The 19,375-nt window shown below is 33.3% G+C and overlaps 1 protein-coding gene across 6 annotated transcripts in view; it reads right to left on the bottom strand.

Annotated features, from left to right (window-relative positions):
• The window catches only part of CHD9 (chromodomain helicase DNA binding protein 9), a 244,924-nt gene that overhangs the window by 109,390 nt on the left and 116,159 nt on the right, over nucleotides 1-19,375 (bottom strand). For 3 of the 6 annotated variants that reach the window (XM_060289805.2, XM_070044370.1, XM_030832973.3), the window contains one exon: nucleotides 7,510-7,841. In XM_060289805.2, coding sequence (XP_060145788.1) covers nucleotides 7,510-7,841 — 332 coding nt within the window. Of the gene's footprint in view, nucleotides 1-7,509; nucleotides 7,842-8,639; nucleotides 8,876-9,000; nucleotides 9,365-19,375 lie in introns of those variants that run through there. The other 3 variants (XM_030832985.2, XM_030832986.2, XM_030832987.2) reach the window with 2 other exon arrangements.

Raw genomic sequence — 19,375 nt, 5'->3', positions numbered from 1 at the left:
AGAAACATAAGACAAACTCAAATTGAGAGACATTCTACAAAATAACTGGCTAGAATGCTTCAAAGTTGAAAGTGTCGGGCTTCCCTGGTGGCGCTGTGGTTGAGAGTCCGCCTGCCGATGCAGGGGACACGGGTTTGTGCCCTGGTCTGGGAAGATCCCACATGCCGCGGAGCGGCTGGGCCCGTGAGCCATGGCCACCGAGCCTGTGCATCCAGAGCCTGCGCTCCGCAACAGGAGAGGCCACAACAGTGAGAGGCCCACGTACCGCAAAAAAAAATAAATAAATAAAAAATAAAATAAAAAAGTTGAAAGTGTCATTAAAGACAAAGACTGAAGAATTATTCCAAAATGGAGGAGTGTAAGGAGATATGACAACAAAATGAAATGCAGGATCCTTAACTGGATCCTGGCTCCCAAAAATGGAACAACTGACACAATTTGCATGAGGTCTGTAAATCAGTTAACAGAATTGTGTTAAGTGTTTACTTCCTGATTTTGATCATTGTGCTTAGGTTACATAAGATATTAACATTTGAGGAAGCTGGGTGAAGAGCCTAAAGGAACTCTGACCTATTTTTGCAAGTGTGAGACTAGTTCAAAATAGAAACTAATAAAACCAAACCAAATCCCAAATTTGTAGGTTCCAACTCCAGAATTCTGATCTAGTAAGTGGGATCCCAATCAGACTGTAAAAAAATTCTCACCAGGTTTGGGAACCACTGGCTCAAAATAATTAGTGAAGAAAACTCTAGGAACAAATATTTAGGATAATAAAACTATTCTATACTTATAGAACACTTAAAATTTCAAAGTGCTTTTGTCTATAATATTGTTGATCCTCATAGGTGAGGCAGACATTGGTCCCACCAAACTAATAGGGAAACTTTAGCCCTGAAAGATAGAACAAACTGCTAAAATCACAAGTCCAGTAAAAGACAATAAAGGTCTCTCTACTCCTGCTCTACTATTTCCAACATATCTTATTGATTTTAAAATAAAATGACACTATACTTCAACCAGTCAATAGATATTTAATATCAATAAATATAGTTTAATGAATAAAGAGAATTATGAAACTACATTATCTTTAGAAAATCATTAAGGTTAAAGTTTATTGACTTTTGAACAACCAGAAATTTCTATTGCCTCTACAATGACAACTGAGAGCCATAAATGTTATCTGAAGGAAATCAGATGATCCAAAAGTAGAAGAAATAAGATAATTTCAGCTCAGTAAAATACCCAATTACCAAAGAGCATTTCATTCTTCCATCATGAATTACAAGTTTACTATATTAAACTAAAATAAAATTCTAAAATAAAATTTCATTATATGTACATTCTACAAATAAATTGATCGTTTGCTATTCTTAGAAATATCACAGAGTAAAGCAACAAAATAATACAGACTGTATTAATAATAAAGGCTTTATGCAAGTTTTGTTTTTTAAAACATGAAAGGGATCTGTTATCAATGTTAGTGAACTGCAGCAACAGATATTCAGGCATATAAATGAACTAAATATTAAAACATAACTTATTTCAGACAGCCAAGGGCAATTTCAAACTAAGTATAAGTATAAATTTGAAATGTTAATTCATTTGACAGGTACAGGCACTAGAAAACTTCAGTGTTTATACTTGACGTTTATATTTGATTTTCAGATGCAATTTATGCCCTCATCTAAATCCTGCCCACATGTTACTCATGGAGGCTGTGTAACAAGCTGCATCCTACAGTGTCAATCCGCAGTTGCCCCCTGTAGATTCTCTCACTGCAATATCCAGACAAACAATGAATCTTATCCAATTAGTCCATTTGTTGTAATTAATACATCCAATTCATCATAAGTAAAGGAAACAAGCAAAAATACTATTTTACACTATAATTTTTTTTCTCTTTGCAAGCCCAGTGGAAGGCACTGAGGTTATTTTTAAAGCCATCAAATATATGTGTGTGTATTTTTGTTTTTTAGAAGAAGAAACACATTTAACTTGATGCAATCACTCCAGTTTAAAGTTCAATTCAAGACTCTAGCTTAAACTCATCTGGAAAAAACAAGTTTTAAAGTGGTTATTTTAGTTAATCCTTAAATTTGTGAAAGCAGCATTGTATTGTAAATTTTTGGTAACTTGGATTATAAATCACTTCCTGTTTAGCAAATTCCCTGGTGGTCCAGTGGTTATGTCTCCTGTGCTTCCACTGCAGGGGGCACGGGTTCAGTCCCTGGTCGGGGAACTAAGATCCCGCATGCCGGGTGGCACAGCCAAAAAATAAAATAAAATAAAGTAAAATCAATCAATCAATCACTTCCTGTTTAAGACTGGACATCATGTTTTTCAAAAAGTTTAATTCACTGAGTTGTTTCATATAGCCACTAAGGTGAAGTATTAGCTAAGTATTAATCATAGGCAGTATATTTATCAGCACAGTTTAATTTTTATTCTTTAAAAAACTTATTTCTTCTTTCTTAAAAAAGAAAATGACATTTAAGCTTGAAAATACTGACAAAATAGGAACATTAAAATCAAATACTTTACTTCAGTGTCCTAAGATACACATTTTACCCACATGTTAACATCTATGAAACAAACATTCACCTAATAAACAAAGATATGCCATAGTTTTAACTGGCAATATATTTTTTTCTTTCTTACTGACATATAATGGTGTGTCTTATAATCAATGACATTTTAGATTCAATGAAATAACAGCACATCATTTATTAATGATAAACCTTACTAATACATCTTATGTAAAGGTATACATCTTAAAAATGGACCTGTAAATCTTAATTAAATTCATAATAATACATAATGTATATATCAATTCTTTCTGCAGATGAATATGTTTCAGATTTTCACTGACTTTAAGTTTAGACGTAAGGAATGAAATCAATAAAACATTTTATCTTCTTGGCATTTAAAAATTATAGAACTTACATAGAGACTACTAATGGCATGATTAATAATTAAAATATATATAATAAATTTATACCATATATTTTTCAAAGTGCTTTTTTATCATATGCCAAAAACAATTAATTAATACATTTATATTTTATCCAAACAGATACTAAATTCTTATTATTTTGAATACTTGCAATCAGGGTCTCATCTGTTACTTTATTAACATGGACTATAAAGGGATTATTCCCAATTTCTGATGATTCATCTTATTTTCCCTTCAGACTTTGTTCACATTATTTTTCCCTTACATTATTATTTAGATGTGTCTCTCTAGACATACATGTGGACATACATGTTTGTTCTGTTTAAAAATACACATGTACATATCTATGTATACACATGATGGTAGGTAATTAACAAATGTTATTTTGCTTCTTCCTTCTTGGGGGTTCAGAATGACTATCGCAAAGAAGGGCACAATATAAGTTTCAGATCTAATTTAATGTCTTACTGTTTTTCTTTATAACATGACACCCTTAATTCCAACTTGATTTGATATTTCCTAACTTAGATGTTTTCTGCTTTAACTGAAGAGAAAAGCTACTTCTAGCACCTGATAACTCCCATTCTTGTAACAAACAGAAAGAATAATTATGAATAATACAAAAAAGTATTTTTTTACTTTTAATCATGAAGTACCTTTACTGATTAAATTTACAGGGCCACAAGAGCATTTTAAAGTGTCAAAGGCATTCTACTTGTCAGTCTGATAATCTAATGCAAGAAGTAAATTATAACTGACAACATGGAAACATAGTTTAAATGTCAAAGTTATAAAACATAAATCTAAAAATGCTTCAATCAAATCATGTGATATTTTATTATATAATCTAAAACCGAAGAGAGCCAAATAAGAAAATTCTACCAGAAGTCTTAGAATGAATTTATTTTAGAATTTAACTCTCTACTATTACTAAACCATTAGTTTTGTCCCTGTAATTTAACGAAGGATTACCTTGCCACTTCTAATCTTGATTTAACAAATCAAACACAACCATTTGGCATCATTTAATATTTAATCTTCCATTCATTCATTCATTCCATAAAATTCATTCCCTCCCATTCATGGAGCATCTATTACGTACCAACCATTATTAAAGAAATACCTGCTCTTCTACTTGAAAGGCAGCTTGTTAGAACCTGACTGCCAAGACCATGAAAAACATCAAAATAGAAGAAGGTTGTTTCCAGTCCTACCTCACTCTTCATTTTACACCGGCCATTTCCATTTCAACTTACACTCTTCCACATAACCATGTAATTCCTTTCAAACTCCAAGCATATTTCAAAACAAAATTTACCTGTCCTAAATGCTACTCTAGCTAACCTGATAAACAGAGGCATTCTCATATAAAAAAAACAAAAACATTAATAGGTTAACCTATTATCCTTCTTACCAGGTAGCAACTGTTTGTTTTCATTTGTCTGCTTGATTTTTAAATTCATCTTATTAGGAACAGGGCCTTAATGGAAAGAGAACCTAGGCAGATAGGTGAGAGTTTAGGCTTGAAAGAAGGGGCATGGCTCCTGGCCTTGGCTTTTTCCTTAAATAGCTATATGTTATTTATATTTTCAGAAAATAATGGCTAACATTATTAACAGGTATTGTTCTATATGCTTTAAGTGTTATTAAATCATTTCATCCTCAAAATAACACTATAAGGCAAGCGCTATCATTATCCTCATTTTAGGTCTGAGGAAACTAAAATTTGGAGAGGTTAAGTATTTGTCCAAGGTCACACTGCTTGTGACAAAGGGGGAATTTGAATAAGTGCAACTGGTTCCAAAGTCAAAGAACTTAACCACATTATCATACTGCATGCCCAATTTAACTCACAGAATTGTTGTAAAGATTAAATGAGACTATATTAAAGCCTCTGAAAAGGACACTCTATTCCTTGTATTAAAAAAAATTAATCTATGAAAGTGACAGAAAAACTGAAAAGGTTTCAAGCACACTAGCAAGCAGAGGCAAGGCAGTATTGGTTTTCTTCAGATTAGTATTCCTAGATTATATCACATCACATACGTGGATTAAATAAACACCAACTCTGACTATATATCAACCATAACTTATTGTCTACAAATCTAGTTACTTTTGAAATTTATATTTCACATTGCTCATGGTTAAGTTCCAACACACACACTCTCTATTTAATTTTTTTTTCACTCTCTTTAATTTTATCTGATATAAATCATCTGATATTAGCAAAAGTTCAATTCTTCTAAAACTCACAGAAAAACAAAATCTTTACAAGAAAACATTTAATACATCATGAAATATTATTAATTAAAATGATGCAAGTTGGGCTTCCTTGGTGGCGCAGTGGTTGAGAGTCCGCCTGCCGATGCAGGGGACACAGGTTCGTGCCCCGGTCCGGGAGGATCCCTCATACCCCGGAGCGGCTGGGCCTATGAGCCATGGCCGCTGAGGCTGCGCGTCGAGCCTGTGCTCCGCAACGGGAGAGGCCACAACAGTGAGAGGCCCGCATGCCGCAAAAAAAAAAAAAAAATGATGCAAGTAAACTTAATATTTAAATGATGCTTCTTCGCTGAAAAATTAAAAATGGTCAATTCAAAAATGTAGTGGCTTATTGGAAAGCACAGTAATGAAATATTTCAAGTGACCAATATAGAACTCTAGACTGTATATGAATTTCATTTCCAACCATACTTTTTCCTCCAACATGTTAATAATCTTTGGTTGTCTGATAAAGATGATCAAGAAACTGTTTCACTCCAACAGCTTAATAATATATGGCAAGCTTCACTTTTACTTGCCTGCAACTTATAAATTCCTCTATCAAAAAGTCATCCACTCTCAGCAAGTTTTTTTTCTGTCAATTACTTAATACCTCGCCATGGAAATATGTTTCCAATACAATTCTCACCTCTTTTCTCAAGAATGCTATCTCTAAAACCAAATACTAAATTGATCATGCTGTGCAATATTAAAATAATTTACTGTTAATAATCTACCTATTTCTAACAAAAATACAAATATCACAGAATACGTCAGATACTCTACTGTATTACTATTCCCTACATATTAATCCACATTTTTCAAAAATCCATGTTTCTCTATTACAATTTAATTATTTCTAATTTCCCCTTATATATTGTTTTTTCTTGAACCAGGTTCACTTCTGTTATCTTTTGCCTCTAGTTATCTCCCCCCCACCAATTTAAACTTACTGTTAACTCTTGAGGGTTCTCTACCTATTTTCTCTTATTTTATGCATTATTTTTAAATACCCTTTCAAATGGTACCACTACTCTGCCTGTATTTCTGTATAAGTTAAAACTGGAAAATTTTAATAACAGTAACTTTTAATACATTAAAGGATTAAATATGGGGTTTCCTGAATTAAAACTAGACAAAATATTGAAAAAATAAGATACTTTCATACCAAAACGTTTAACTAAAAAAGGAGAAATCTAACTTTCAAATTTTATCTTAGCTGTCTGCAAATGAAATGCAAAATCAATAATATTAATTATTTTCCCATTATAGCAAGAGAGCCCATGTTATTTAATGGTTTGGACTGAAAGGCATCAGGACCTAATGATATAACTCAGTTTGGTGGCTGCATTGAAAATGCTGTGAATTGTTTACAAATCTGTGTTAGTTCTAAATATATGTATAATACATAAATAATTTTATAAGCAAATGAAGATTTTTATAATAAGGGAATTTTTCCTAAAACAGATTAAATACTTGATCTAAAATTTCATATAAAGCCTTCAAAAATAACCAAATATTCCTGCAAAACCGATTCTAAACTATGTTGGCCTTAGATTATTTTTACCCTTGCATGCAAAACAAACATACATATAAAACAAATAATAACACTTATTATATTCTATTTTTTGAAAATGTATTAGGTATGTAGTCAAATAAAAATACCTAGGATTAATATACCCTCCTAAAGCAATTCTTTGTCCTTATAATTCTCTTGGAGCATTAATCCTCACCTGGCCTCTTTATTACATAAAGTAAATCAGAAAGACTGTAAGGGAGGAAGTCTGTAAGAGCCGAGAGCTGCTTATTGTTGATTTAAATGGTCTTAGTTTTCTTGCCATTCCATTTAGTTCAATGTTGTGGGTTTATGAGAAAATATGGTATTTCATGTTTCCAAACTATAAGGTGCCCAGTGAAGTACAACTAAGAGGTAAAGAAATCTTATAAAAAATTTCAAGGCATTTTTTTAATAAAGAAAGTACATTAGGAACTGGCACAGCAATATGGGTTTTGTTTTGTTTTTCCTTTTCCTGTTTTATATATAAAATGTTCTCCTATTTTAAATTCCTTTTACTAACATTAATATACAAAAAAGTATGTTCATAGACTAGTAACATTTAGTAAATTCTGGAATATTATCTAATTCATTCAAAAAGGCAGTAAGATACACACAGTATCTAACAACTTAAAACTCCAAAGTGGGAGTAAACACATCATACGCAAATCAAAAGTAGATTAGACAGACTGAACTTTACAAAAACTTCAAAGGAAGAAGATTTAATTCTTAACCAACTTACCCAATTTTTGTCTTCTCTTTTAACTTAGAACAAGTTTTTGTTTTTTTGCTCTCTTTGTCCTTTGGCTTAGATTTCATCCTTCTACCTTTCTTTTCCTCTTTTCCTTCAACTGAAGCACTAGGAAAGTTTTCAGGGCTCATTACTCGTGGAATATTGCGTTCCCCACGCTCCTTTGCTTTTGCTATGGCCTCTGATATTATACGATTAGCCTTTTCTTGCTTGCTTTCTGATTCCACCTTTTTTCTCTGCTTCTTCTCAGACATGATCCTCACCTGGGTATTCTGCAACTTAGTATATGTCCCAGGACCATCACTCTTCTTGGAAGATGGAGGCTAGAGAAATCAAAATAATTTTTATACAACATACCAAAGTACATTTAAACAATTAACATAAATAACCAAAAATTTAGAATTAAACTTTAAGAAGTAAAATACATAAGCAAATATGAGTGCTACAAACAAATTAAAACATTTTGCTGATCTAGAAATTAGTGTAGGTATAAAATAAAAAGTTCAACTACTGCTTTTAAAAGTGAAAGTTAAAGGAGGATAATATAGATTCATTGATATTTTCATAGCATTCTTGATTAGTTGATTCAAATTTTGTCCTATAAATATAGCTAATTCAAATTTAGTCATGTAAATATTCTGGGCATTTGGAATAAGTCTCTTCTTTCCTCTTCATTCCGGAACTCTGAAAATTATTAATAAATTTTAAATAGCAATTTTAATTTAGAATGACTACTCCCCATAGTTTATTATGATTTTTAGAAAAACAAAGCCTCTCTGCTTTATAAGAAAGTGGAATGAGAACCTGAATTCATTTAAATCATTTTAATGTGCAATCTATGCAGCAATGTAGCTAGTTAGTCAACAGACATTCCCATACTTAAAATTAGAGAAAGTTTTAGTTTTTCTGTGAAAGAGTTAAATGAGGATTTTTTTTCTCTTTCTATATCATAATATTTTGCTCAAGCAATTCTGGAAAAAAACAAGTTCTAGTTTTACGTTAAAATTATTAATATTTTAGCAATATCACAGGAAGCAGATCAACAGCATTTTAAAAAGAATATTCTCTTTAAACACGCATTCATCCCATATTCTTAGATCACAGTTTTGTTACGTTCTTACCCGTAAACATGCCTCTGACTACAGCAAGGGAAAAAACCACCAGGAATTTCCAAACACATTTTCATGCTGGTTCCAGTGTGCTTCACTGGATATCTTTTCTATACCTGCCTCATCAAAGGTTTCGTAGCAGTGCTACAGCACTGGGAAAGGAGGGAGGGCTTAGAATCGCTTACTAAAATGCCACCTTAAGGCCTACAGGCTATAACAAATAACCAAGACGCGAGAAAACAGCAACAAGCTCAAGATGGCGATGCAGTACGACTCCGCAGCAGCAGCCAGTAATAAGGAAGGTTATTCAATCCCATTAGCCTTTTAGCCCAAAGAACCCCTCCTCCTCCCACTCATTCAGGCTTTCACTTACCCTTCCTCTTGGCCTCTTCACTGAAGACATTTTTGGCGTCAGACAAAGGCTTGCCCTCTGCTTTTTCACCACCCCAGGCAGTGCTCAAGAAAAAAGCATTGAAAGAAGATTCCTAAATGGCCTATTTAGCAAGCTGCAACCAAGAGATGCACAACCCTCCACAAATACACATTGTGATGTATCAACACATTTCTGCCTTGGCAAGTTTATATCCACTGTTCATTCTATTTAGATATGAAAAAGACTGTAAACCCGTCCTAAAAAGCTGAGTTTCCTCAATAGCTGTAAGCAGATAGCCAGATTCCAACAAAGCACAGAAAGAAATGAATGCACAAAGCATCAAAATGCATCAGCATGAATATTAGAGATGTCGTTAAAAATACTGACTCCTTCTGAGGAAGTAGGCCAGCAGATGGTGCTACCAGTTATTATTCCATTAGACTCTGCAATTTAACCCCCAATGGACTGTTCTTCCCTCCATGTAACACATTAACTCTCACTCTACCATTTCCTGTAGTAAAGTTTTAAAAAATATACGTAAAAACCTGATTTAAAAAAATCATCTGAAAATGAAAACTGTAGTTAAACGGCTTTATGTAGCTATCAATATTAAAAAACAAAGTCCAATGCAATTTCTACCAGAGAAAAATACTTTTCTCCGTGATACTCTAAAATATTTAAAACATAAACACATCTGAAGACGAGCAAAGGGTTAAAGAGGAGGTCATGCAAATGAATCCATAACAAGTGACTTCTCTTTAAGAAATTAGATAAGGTCTCTTATTATTCTTCTAACAAAAAGCTAACAATGTCATTTTTAAAATTGAGAAATGAAGCTATTTTCATTTAAATTCCAAAAAGCTTAAGATTTTGAAATGAACACAAAAGAGCTGTCTATAAAAAAATAACTAGCCGTAGTTAAATTATTGCCTTACTTAAACCTGAATAAATACATTAATTTATTTTCCTAACATAAAAAAACTCCTAAACATTCCTGACCTTTACTCCTCACATTCTATTTCAACTCAACTGTTGTTTTTAAGATAAAATTTTAGTTTTAGTCCCTTGCTAAAAATAACTAAGTAGCAAGTCCTCCTGAATTTGATCATTATATACCTATACTTTTCATCTATAAAATATTGAGACTATTTTAGTAAGCAACGACCTTAAGTACCTAAAACAAAATTTTCACTGCCTCAAAATTCGCGTTTACCTCTTTCATTAATACCATTTTTAAAAAACTGGTCTTGGCAAGTCATCTGATATCTGTATTAAAGAACCTGTTTTTAGTTTTTTCCTTTCAGGCATCAAAGGTCTCGAAATGGAGCAACATTATATAAACAGTGTCCTAGAAAGACCAATCTAAAGAACAGGAGAGGAAATTAAAGGCATAGGACCACTAATGCAAGAAAAGGATCTTACTGACCTGGAGGTCATCTATATAAAAATCATAATAACCAATAATAAGGGCTAACACTTACCAAGTGCTTATTAGGTGACAGGCACTATTCTAAGCATTTTACATGTAATAATTAATTTAATCCTGAATAATAGGGTAATAGTGATAATGGAGAGGAGTAACAAATGGGAGAGATATTCTTACAGCAGAACTGCAAAACGATAGAACAGACCTAAGCACATAAGTTTTTAAAATCATAATATAATAATAATAGCTAACACTTATTCCCTACTATGTTCTAGGCACTATTCCTATTATGACACATACATGAACAACATGGACTGTGTGGGTCTACTTACATGCAGATTTCTTTCAATAATAAATATTACAGTGCTACATAATTCACAGTTGGTTTCATCCAAGGATGTGGAACCACAGATATGGAGGAATCAAGAACTACAAATATGGAAGAATCACATATATGGAAAACTGACTATAAATTATACTTGGATCTTTCAAGTAATCTCTAATCCGGCATTGTTCAAGGGTCAACTGTATATTAACTCAATTAATCTTAAAAACAACCCTGTGAGATATGTACTACTGTTACCCTCATTTTATAGCTAAGGATACTAAGGCATAGAGAAATAACTTGCCCAAGATCACATGGCTACTGAAAGATGGGGTAGGGATTAAGAGGCAGAGAGCCTCATAATGGAAACCGTGCTCTTAACCACTGTATTATACCATATTTGTTTCAAATATCATAACTTACAGAGATTAATTTGAACACAAAAGAAATTAAATGACTTTCTCAAAATCTCAGAGATACTAGTAAGGAAGCAAGAACAAAATTTAGTTTTTTTCAGTGCCCTTTCCAAGAGGTAGAAATCAACTAGATATGGGTGGGTTTGGGCTGAAGAGCAGGAAGAGTCAATACTTGCTTTCTAGACCAAGTACTGGTACAGAAGGAGATAAAAGAAATGTTGAGAAAGGGTATGTATGTGTGCATAAGTTTAATTCTTTCCACACTGAGTTTGAAATGAAAAGTTTTGAGTAACTGGAAATTTTGGACTCGATCCTTGGAGAGGTCAGGGCTGGAATATAAGATGTGGATTCTCTTGCTGTTTTCTTTGAATACCCTTAACTCACTGATACTATCCACAGAAACTAGGATGATTTCCAAAATATCTCACTTCTCCTTAAAGCTTTTCAATAGATTCTATTACTTGATTCAAAAATCCCAATTATTTAACAATAAATCTTAACAGTTGACAACCAAATATTTGTGATCAAACATTTCTGTGATCAAATATTTCTTCTACTCTTAGGATATAGTATTTTAACTCTATATTCCCACAAAACATCAACACTGAGGTGTTAACTAACTAATCATTTTTAACGTAGGTGATTTCCCAATTTACACAGACACAAACATACAAAAAGGTAGTTAAAAGTAACTTTTCTCAATGTTACAATTTTTCTCTTTTTCACCTACATAAGCAGTCAACAAATTCTGTCCAATCTACTTGTGTTTTATTTTGTTTTCTTCCTCTCAGTCCCAACAGCTCCTGCTGTATTAATTTCCCACTTGTTATGGTTACATTACAGTGATGTAGGAAAATATCTTTATCTGTAGGAAATATATCAAGTCATTTGGGGTGATGGAACATCCGGTTTGCAATCTGCTCTCCAATTTTTTACAAAGTAAAAGAATTTCTTTGTATTTCATTTGTGATTTCTCTGTAGGGTTTGTCAAAATTTCAAAACTCAATTTTTAAAATAAAGGCAGGGACTTCCCAGGCAGCCCAGCGGTTAAGACTCCCCCTTTCAATGCAGGGGGTGCAGGTTCAATCCCTGGTCGAGGAGCTAAGATCCCACATGCCTCATGGCCAAAAAACCAAAACAAAACAGAAGCAATGTTGTAACAAATTCAATAAAGACTTTAAAAATGGTCCACATCAAAAAAATCTTTAAACAAATAAATACATAAAGGCAAAGGCCTTGCGCCCCAAGGACCTGTATGCTAAATGAGAAAAAAAAAGTGAAAGAAAAGAAGGCACATATATTAATAACATATCCAAATATTTATAAGAAAAACAAGTCACAGCAAAACATAAAGATGGTATCATATGTGATATATCAATTATTTTGATAGCAACTAGAAGAATATATGAAAGACCCTGGATGTCATATTTCAATACTAGGGAAACTCAAGGATTTATGGTATGCGTGTTTTTCAAACCAAAGGTCATGATCTAATAACAAGTCATGATATAAATTTAGTGGGTTCAGACCAGCACTAAAGAAATGAAATATAACAGAATGAAAAAGAGTGGTACCTAACCTGTATGAATGCTACCTCTTAAAAATTAGATAGTTTTAATACCATGGTTACTACTCCTCTTTTCCTTCATGAGAGAAAGAAGCAGAGATTTGAGTAAGAAATTAGAGGTGTTAAAACAGGAGTGGGGACTCAGTTCTTCCTCCTCTTGGTGGAATAATTTTCCCACATACCTACCCACTCACACTGGGGAATTCATCCATTTCAAATATTTTAGTTGCATACAAATAATTAAAAAATTTGAATCACCAGTGTGTAGACCTGAGTGGAAATCATAAATTTTCAAAAAGAAGGGGAGAATGATCTCATGGCTACCATACATCTACTATAGAGCACAGGTTCTACTATTAGGGAAAATTATAAAAAATTTAAAGTTCTACTTCACACATTTTAAAAACAATACGAAGGAATAAAAAGTCTCAAATAATAAAACAGATATAATTCCTTAGTAATAATAAAACACAGAACAAAGAATTTTCAACAACATATATAAAACTGTATTATAGCTAAAAAAAATCTTCCAACTTTTCTCAGGAGAGATGACTCTCAGGCTTCAGACCTGGGGGACTAGGTGAATGGAACTTGCAGTGGAAGAGAATACAAAACAGAATAGAGATAGCAAGCCTTGATCAAGAATGAGTTTTACTGCCTAGAGAGACAATGCTGAATAAGAGAAGAGAACCATTAGTGAAAACCCAAAACACCAAGTTCTAAAGAGCTAGCAGATGAAGAGGAATTAAAGAAGGAAAACAAAAAGAAACTACAAAAATGGTAAGATGAGCATCAGGAAAGAGTGGTGTCATGGAAGCCAAGCGGAAAGAATAAAAAGATCTGCCATCAAAAGGAAAGTAAATATCTGAGAGTAATTTGATATTATAAAGCTAACTTAGAAAGCACTTTAGTTCTGTTGAATTGTTTATAGTAAGCCAGTATGCTAGTTTTTAACATTTTTATTTTAGGAAGAACCATATAATTATGTACTTAAATATTCAAATTAGATAGCTAGTGGGAAGCAGCCGCATAGCACAGGGAGATCAGCTCGGTGCTTTGTGACCACCTAGAAGGGTGGGATAGGGAGGGTGGGAGGGAGAGGCAAGAGGGAGGAGATATGGGGATATATGTATATGTATAGCTGATTCACTTTGTTATACAGCAGAAACTAACACACCATTGTAAAGCAATTATACTCCAATAATGATATTTTTTAAATATTCAAATTAAACCAACCTCTAAAAACAAATTTGTAGTTAATTTTAGTAATACGTGTCAAACATTAGTGGTAACTTCTTTTGCATTTATTGTATATAACATTTTTTCCACAAGGTACCAATAAAGACTTGCTTTTAAAGAGAAGAAAAGGAGGAAAAACTGACCCAAATTATTACCTGTCAAATCCTCTGAGTTTTACCCTTAGATTTGTTTTCAGAGTTTTTGATGTATCTGAAGCAATTACTTTATTTCACTTTCTTCACATTTGTGAACTCACATGTTCACAAATTAAAAGGCTTATTTTCATTTTGTGACTTGTACTAGTATCCAGGTTTCCACTTTTAGCTAATGATGACATTCCTTCTTTTTTCTAAATCTTGAATTTTACACTGATACGGTAATACTATTAAAAGTATTCCCTCTATTTTAATCGTCCACATAGCAGTTCAGGCAAATAGTAGATATTCATAAAAGTTGTTTTTTTAAAAAATAAACATTTATTATGTGACTTACAGGAAATACAGAGAGAGAAGAATATGCTAGAGGATACCATGGGAATGTAATCAGCAAAATCCAGAATGTGGGAAATTCTAAAGAAAAATGACTGTTTCTTCAGCAAAGAAACAATAAGAAACAAAACAAAGAAGGGTAATCATAGATCAAAAGAGGTTTAAGACTAAATGTAATGCCAAAAAAAAAAAAAAAAAACAGAAAAAAGGACACACACTTAAAATTCGTATCAAATGAATGCAATACATGGCCCTTGTTTTGACATAGACCTGAACAAGTCTGTAAGACTACATTTATTAATACTAGGGAACTTTAACTTTGATTGGGTATTTGATTATGAAGGAATTACAGTTATTTTTTTAAGTGTGAAACTAATTTTGCAATTGTGTCTTAAAGCTAAAACCTTTGTCTTTTAGATACACAAATTGAAATATTTACAGATAAAGTGATATCTGAAATATTTACAGATAAAGTGATATGATTAAGGTGTGTTTCAAAATAGTCCCTGAAGGGACTAATAGTCTCTGTATGATAGTCAGAGGGTCGTATAGCTGAAAAACAATTGCCTATAAACTGATGGCTGTCGTAGCTGGGTGATGTCTACTCTACTTCTGTGTACACTTGAAATATTATATAATAAAGAAATTCAAACCGTTATATTCTGGGTATAACAGGTAATTTGGCATGACAAGAAAACTGGATTCATGTGGAAGAATGATAAGCAATAAAGACAGAAAGGTAATGGGTCAGATTATCAAGTGTTATAAGTTATGCTAAAATATCTGGACTTTATGCTAAAGTGAATTGGGGAATCAATAAGTGATTACATACAGAGAGGTAACAGGATCAGATTTTTAGATTTAGGGCTGCTAACTGGTTTCAATAAAAATACCCAAATACTTCATGGAAACTTTTGTATTTACAAAAAGGCCATATATGATATAAAAACAAGTAATATTTAACCTTCTATTTTATATTAGTTTGTGTTGCTTTCTCAATGCTGTATTTTCAAAATTTCATCTTTTGTTTCCAAACAATCAAAAGTGTATTTTAAAAACATTAAACCAGAAAATCTCACGAAGTTCCTTACTTACTGACAACATTAAATATACTGAATTCATCAGTCCATAAATTACTAATGATACTAAAAGCTGTTCTCAGCATAATGTTGTGATTAAAGGAAAGGGCTTTGGACTCAGCCAGCCCTGGGTTTCATCATCTGTAAAATGGAGATAATAATAGTGTCTACCTTCTAGGGCTGTTGTGACACCTAACAGATAAAGCTTGTAAAGTGCTTAGTACGGTGTCTGGCATACAAATACTCAGAAGTGCTAGGTACTATTGTTATTGCTGTAATGTGATATTGTGCCCACCTCTATGCATCATCATATCAGGGGATACAATGATGTCAGTATGTCTTATAACTGGTACTGTTATCTTGAAAAAAATTTATTTTATTTTTGGCTGTGTTGGGTCTTCGTTGCTGTGCACGGACTTTCTCTAGTTGCATCGAGCGGGGGTTGCTCTTTGTTCTCGTGTGCAGGCTTCTCACTGAGGTGGCTTCTCTTGTTGCAGAGCACCGACTCTAGGCCTGCAGACTTCAGTAGTTGTGGCTCGCGGGCTCTAGAGTGCAGGCTCAGTAGTTGTGGCGCACGGGCTTAGTTGCTCCGTGGCATGTGGGATCTTCCCGGACCAGGGCTCAAACCCGTGTCCCCTGCATTTGAACGTGGATTCCTAACCACTGTGCCACCAGGGAAGCTGGGTACTGTTATCTTTGATCCTTTGGTTAGAGTAATGTCTGCCATTACTCTCTGCTATAAATTTCTCCTTTTATAATTAACAAGTATCTTATCAGACTATGCAAATATCTTGTTCTCATATATATTTGCCTAGTAATTTTAGCATGCATTGATGGTTCCTGCCTATAACAATTATTATTTGGTTATTCACCTAATGGAAATTTTTTATTTCCATCATTCCTTCCACATTTTCTACTGGAATTCTACTATAAACAAAAGTTGCCTATTCTCCTTATTTATTTATTCATTCAGTCATTCATTTATTCATTCAATTATTGATACTGGTATAGAGTCACAGATATTTATTTTATTCTATGGGTTATAATCTGATACTATGATTATGTGTTATTCAAATTGTCCCAGCTTTCACCATATAGAGCTCCTTCAAGTTGGTTCCTGAACCTTGTTTACCACCATCATATTTTGAACACTTCCTTACTTTCTGGCACTGTAAGATATTCCAGGTTCATGGTAAGAATAGTTTAACGGAGTGGTTGAGGCGGAAGCCATATTATAGTAGATTAAGAAGTAAATTGGAAGAAAGGAAGTAGATACAGTGTTAAACACTTTTCCTAAATAAATGAAGGGAAAATGGCAGGCTACCGTGGAATTAGAAACTTGAGTATGTTTATTGGCTATAGAAAAGAAGTCAGTAGACTGCTTGAACATATGAGAGAGAAAGAAAAGCTAGAGAGTGAGTTTTATCACAAGTAGAAAATTTAAAGCATCTTCCATATAACAATTCAAAATTATCACACCACCAATAAAAAAATTAAAATATTATATATAAATATCACCTTGGTAAATAATATGAACTTCTCATAGCACCTTTTCTAAAATGCTTCTTAGGGGAAAAAAATTTTTTTAAAGACTTCTTGAATATGTTAATTCAAAAAACATTTTCCTTCACAAAAGTTTTCACAATTTCTGGTGTATTTTTAAATTTGACTTCACAATATTCCTATTAATCAAATTATTAAAATTAATCAAATATTAATTATTCCTAACTGCAGATGAAAGAGTTGCTATTATCCATTTTCTCCAGATTAAGAGAGAGACTGGAGTGTGGCAGTGACAGTGTGACAAAACCAATAGGTGAAATACACTCTTAAAGTCTTGAGAAGACCTGATAGAGTAGAAGGGCAACAGTGTAAGCAAATTAACCAAACAGTTGCATAATTCGGTGGACAACGCTAACCATCATATTCTAAATTCTTTTCGCAATGTTTCCAAAAGTATTAATAAAACAAATACAAAGGAAAAAACCTCTTTCGAGTCTTTTAAAGGGGAGATTGAGAGTTGGTTCTGTTGAAAGACACTGTTTTTTTGTATACAATGCATTATGAAAAATCAATTTTAATTTTCAGAATTCTGAGATTATATATAAAAAACTATTTGAACACTCAAGTAATTACTAACATAAATAAAAATGATGTTAAGGGAAGGCTAACATAAATACATTTGCAATAAGGAAAAAATTTAAAATAAGGTATTTGAACTTGATTTACAGTTTTAGGCAAAAGAAAATCAAATGCTGAAAAGTATCTATATATAAAAAGTCAAAAGCGTTTTAGAAATCACAAAATATACTTAATTTCATCATATTAAAATTTCATCTTGGGGCTTCCCTGGTGGCGCAGTGGTTGTCAATCTGCCTGCTAATGCAGGGGACACGGGTTCGAGCCCTGGTCTGGGAGGATCCCATGTGCCGCGGAGCGACTAGGCCCGTGAGCCACAACTACTGAGCCTGCGCGTCTGGAGCCTGTGCTCCGCAATAAGAGAGGCCGCAATGGTGAGAGGCCCGCGCACCACAATGAAGAGTGGCCCCCGCTTGCCACAACTAGAGAAAGCCCTTGCACAGAAACAAAGACGCAACACAGCAAAAATTAATTAATTAATAAACTCCTACCCCCAACATCTACCAAAAAAAAAAAAAATTGGTTGAAAAAATAAATGCTTAAAAAAAAAATTTCATCTTGCAGAATGCAAAGGAAGTAATGAGAGTCACTGCATCTCTGGATGTAACTCTGACCATAAGAAAAAAAGTTATTTGTGGAAGTAGAAATGATGGGAATTACATGAAAAAACGAAACATGACCTTTTGGTGTCCATGACAGGTCTAGGCATAGTAGCTGTGTGTCAATAAATGTACGCCTTTTGAAGTTAAAGAAAAAAAAGTATCATCATATGGCCTGAAACTTACAAAAGCATAGACAGATCAATAAACTCAGGAAATATAGTTCAACAAGTCAGGACTCAAAAATAAAATTCCAACAATTCAATAAGAAATGATTCTAACAACAAATGTAGTGTATCTAAAAATATTGGGTGCAGCCTTACAGATTTCAAAAAGTAGAATACAAAAGACAGATTTAAGAAGAATATGAGAGTGGCACTGACCTGTAACAATAGTGCTGGGAAGTCCACAATGAGTTAAGGAGGGTGTAACTCCAATGGTGGGTATGCACCTGGGGGAAGTCATGCTACATTTTTTTTAAGAATAGGAAGAGGCAAACCTACGCATGTCAACTGAGCTCTTCCAAAATTTGTACAACAGAATCTACTTCCTCAGCTTGTGCTAAACTGCTCCAAATGAATATTTTCAGTTTAAATTTGTGAACTGGTGCCATCTGGTCAATCTTCTGGGTTCCTACTAGCCTTTCACTTGAGCTTAAAATCTCTTCAGCAACCCTACCATTAGTTCTTAATTAGCATCCCTCTTAGATCATACACAAAAATGCTGATTAAAAAAAAAATCTTATGAGGCTGAATCTATAAATGGGTATTCTTGTGTGCAGGCGTGGACACACACACACACACACTCCTACCTACTTAAAAAAAAAAAAAGTACATGCCTTAACAGCAGCTCATGTGAAAAATACCAGGGAATTTTAGCTCACTGTAAACTAAATGAGTGTATGGTGTAATGAGCTTGCCAAAAAAAAAATGCAATCTTACATTGCACAAACAGAAATGTGGTCATAAGGAACAAGGGAGGTGATAATTACAGTATACTCTAGTCTCACCAAAAGAAATGTATTCTGTTTTGGGTTTAAGAGGAATACAAACTAGATCACTCATTCAAGACTTATTATTTGAGTACATACTACCTGC

Source organism: Globicephala melas, chromosome 19 (assembly GCF_963455315.2).
Source record: "Globicephala melas chromosome 19, mGloMel1.2, whole genome shotgun sequence".
Classification (NCBI taxonomy): domain Eukaryota; kingdom Metazoa; phylum Chordata; class Mammalia; order Artiodactyla; family Delphinidae; genus Globicephala; species Globicephala melas.
This window is presented reverse-complemented; position numbering and strand designations above follow the sequence as displayed.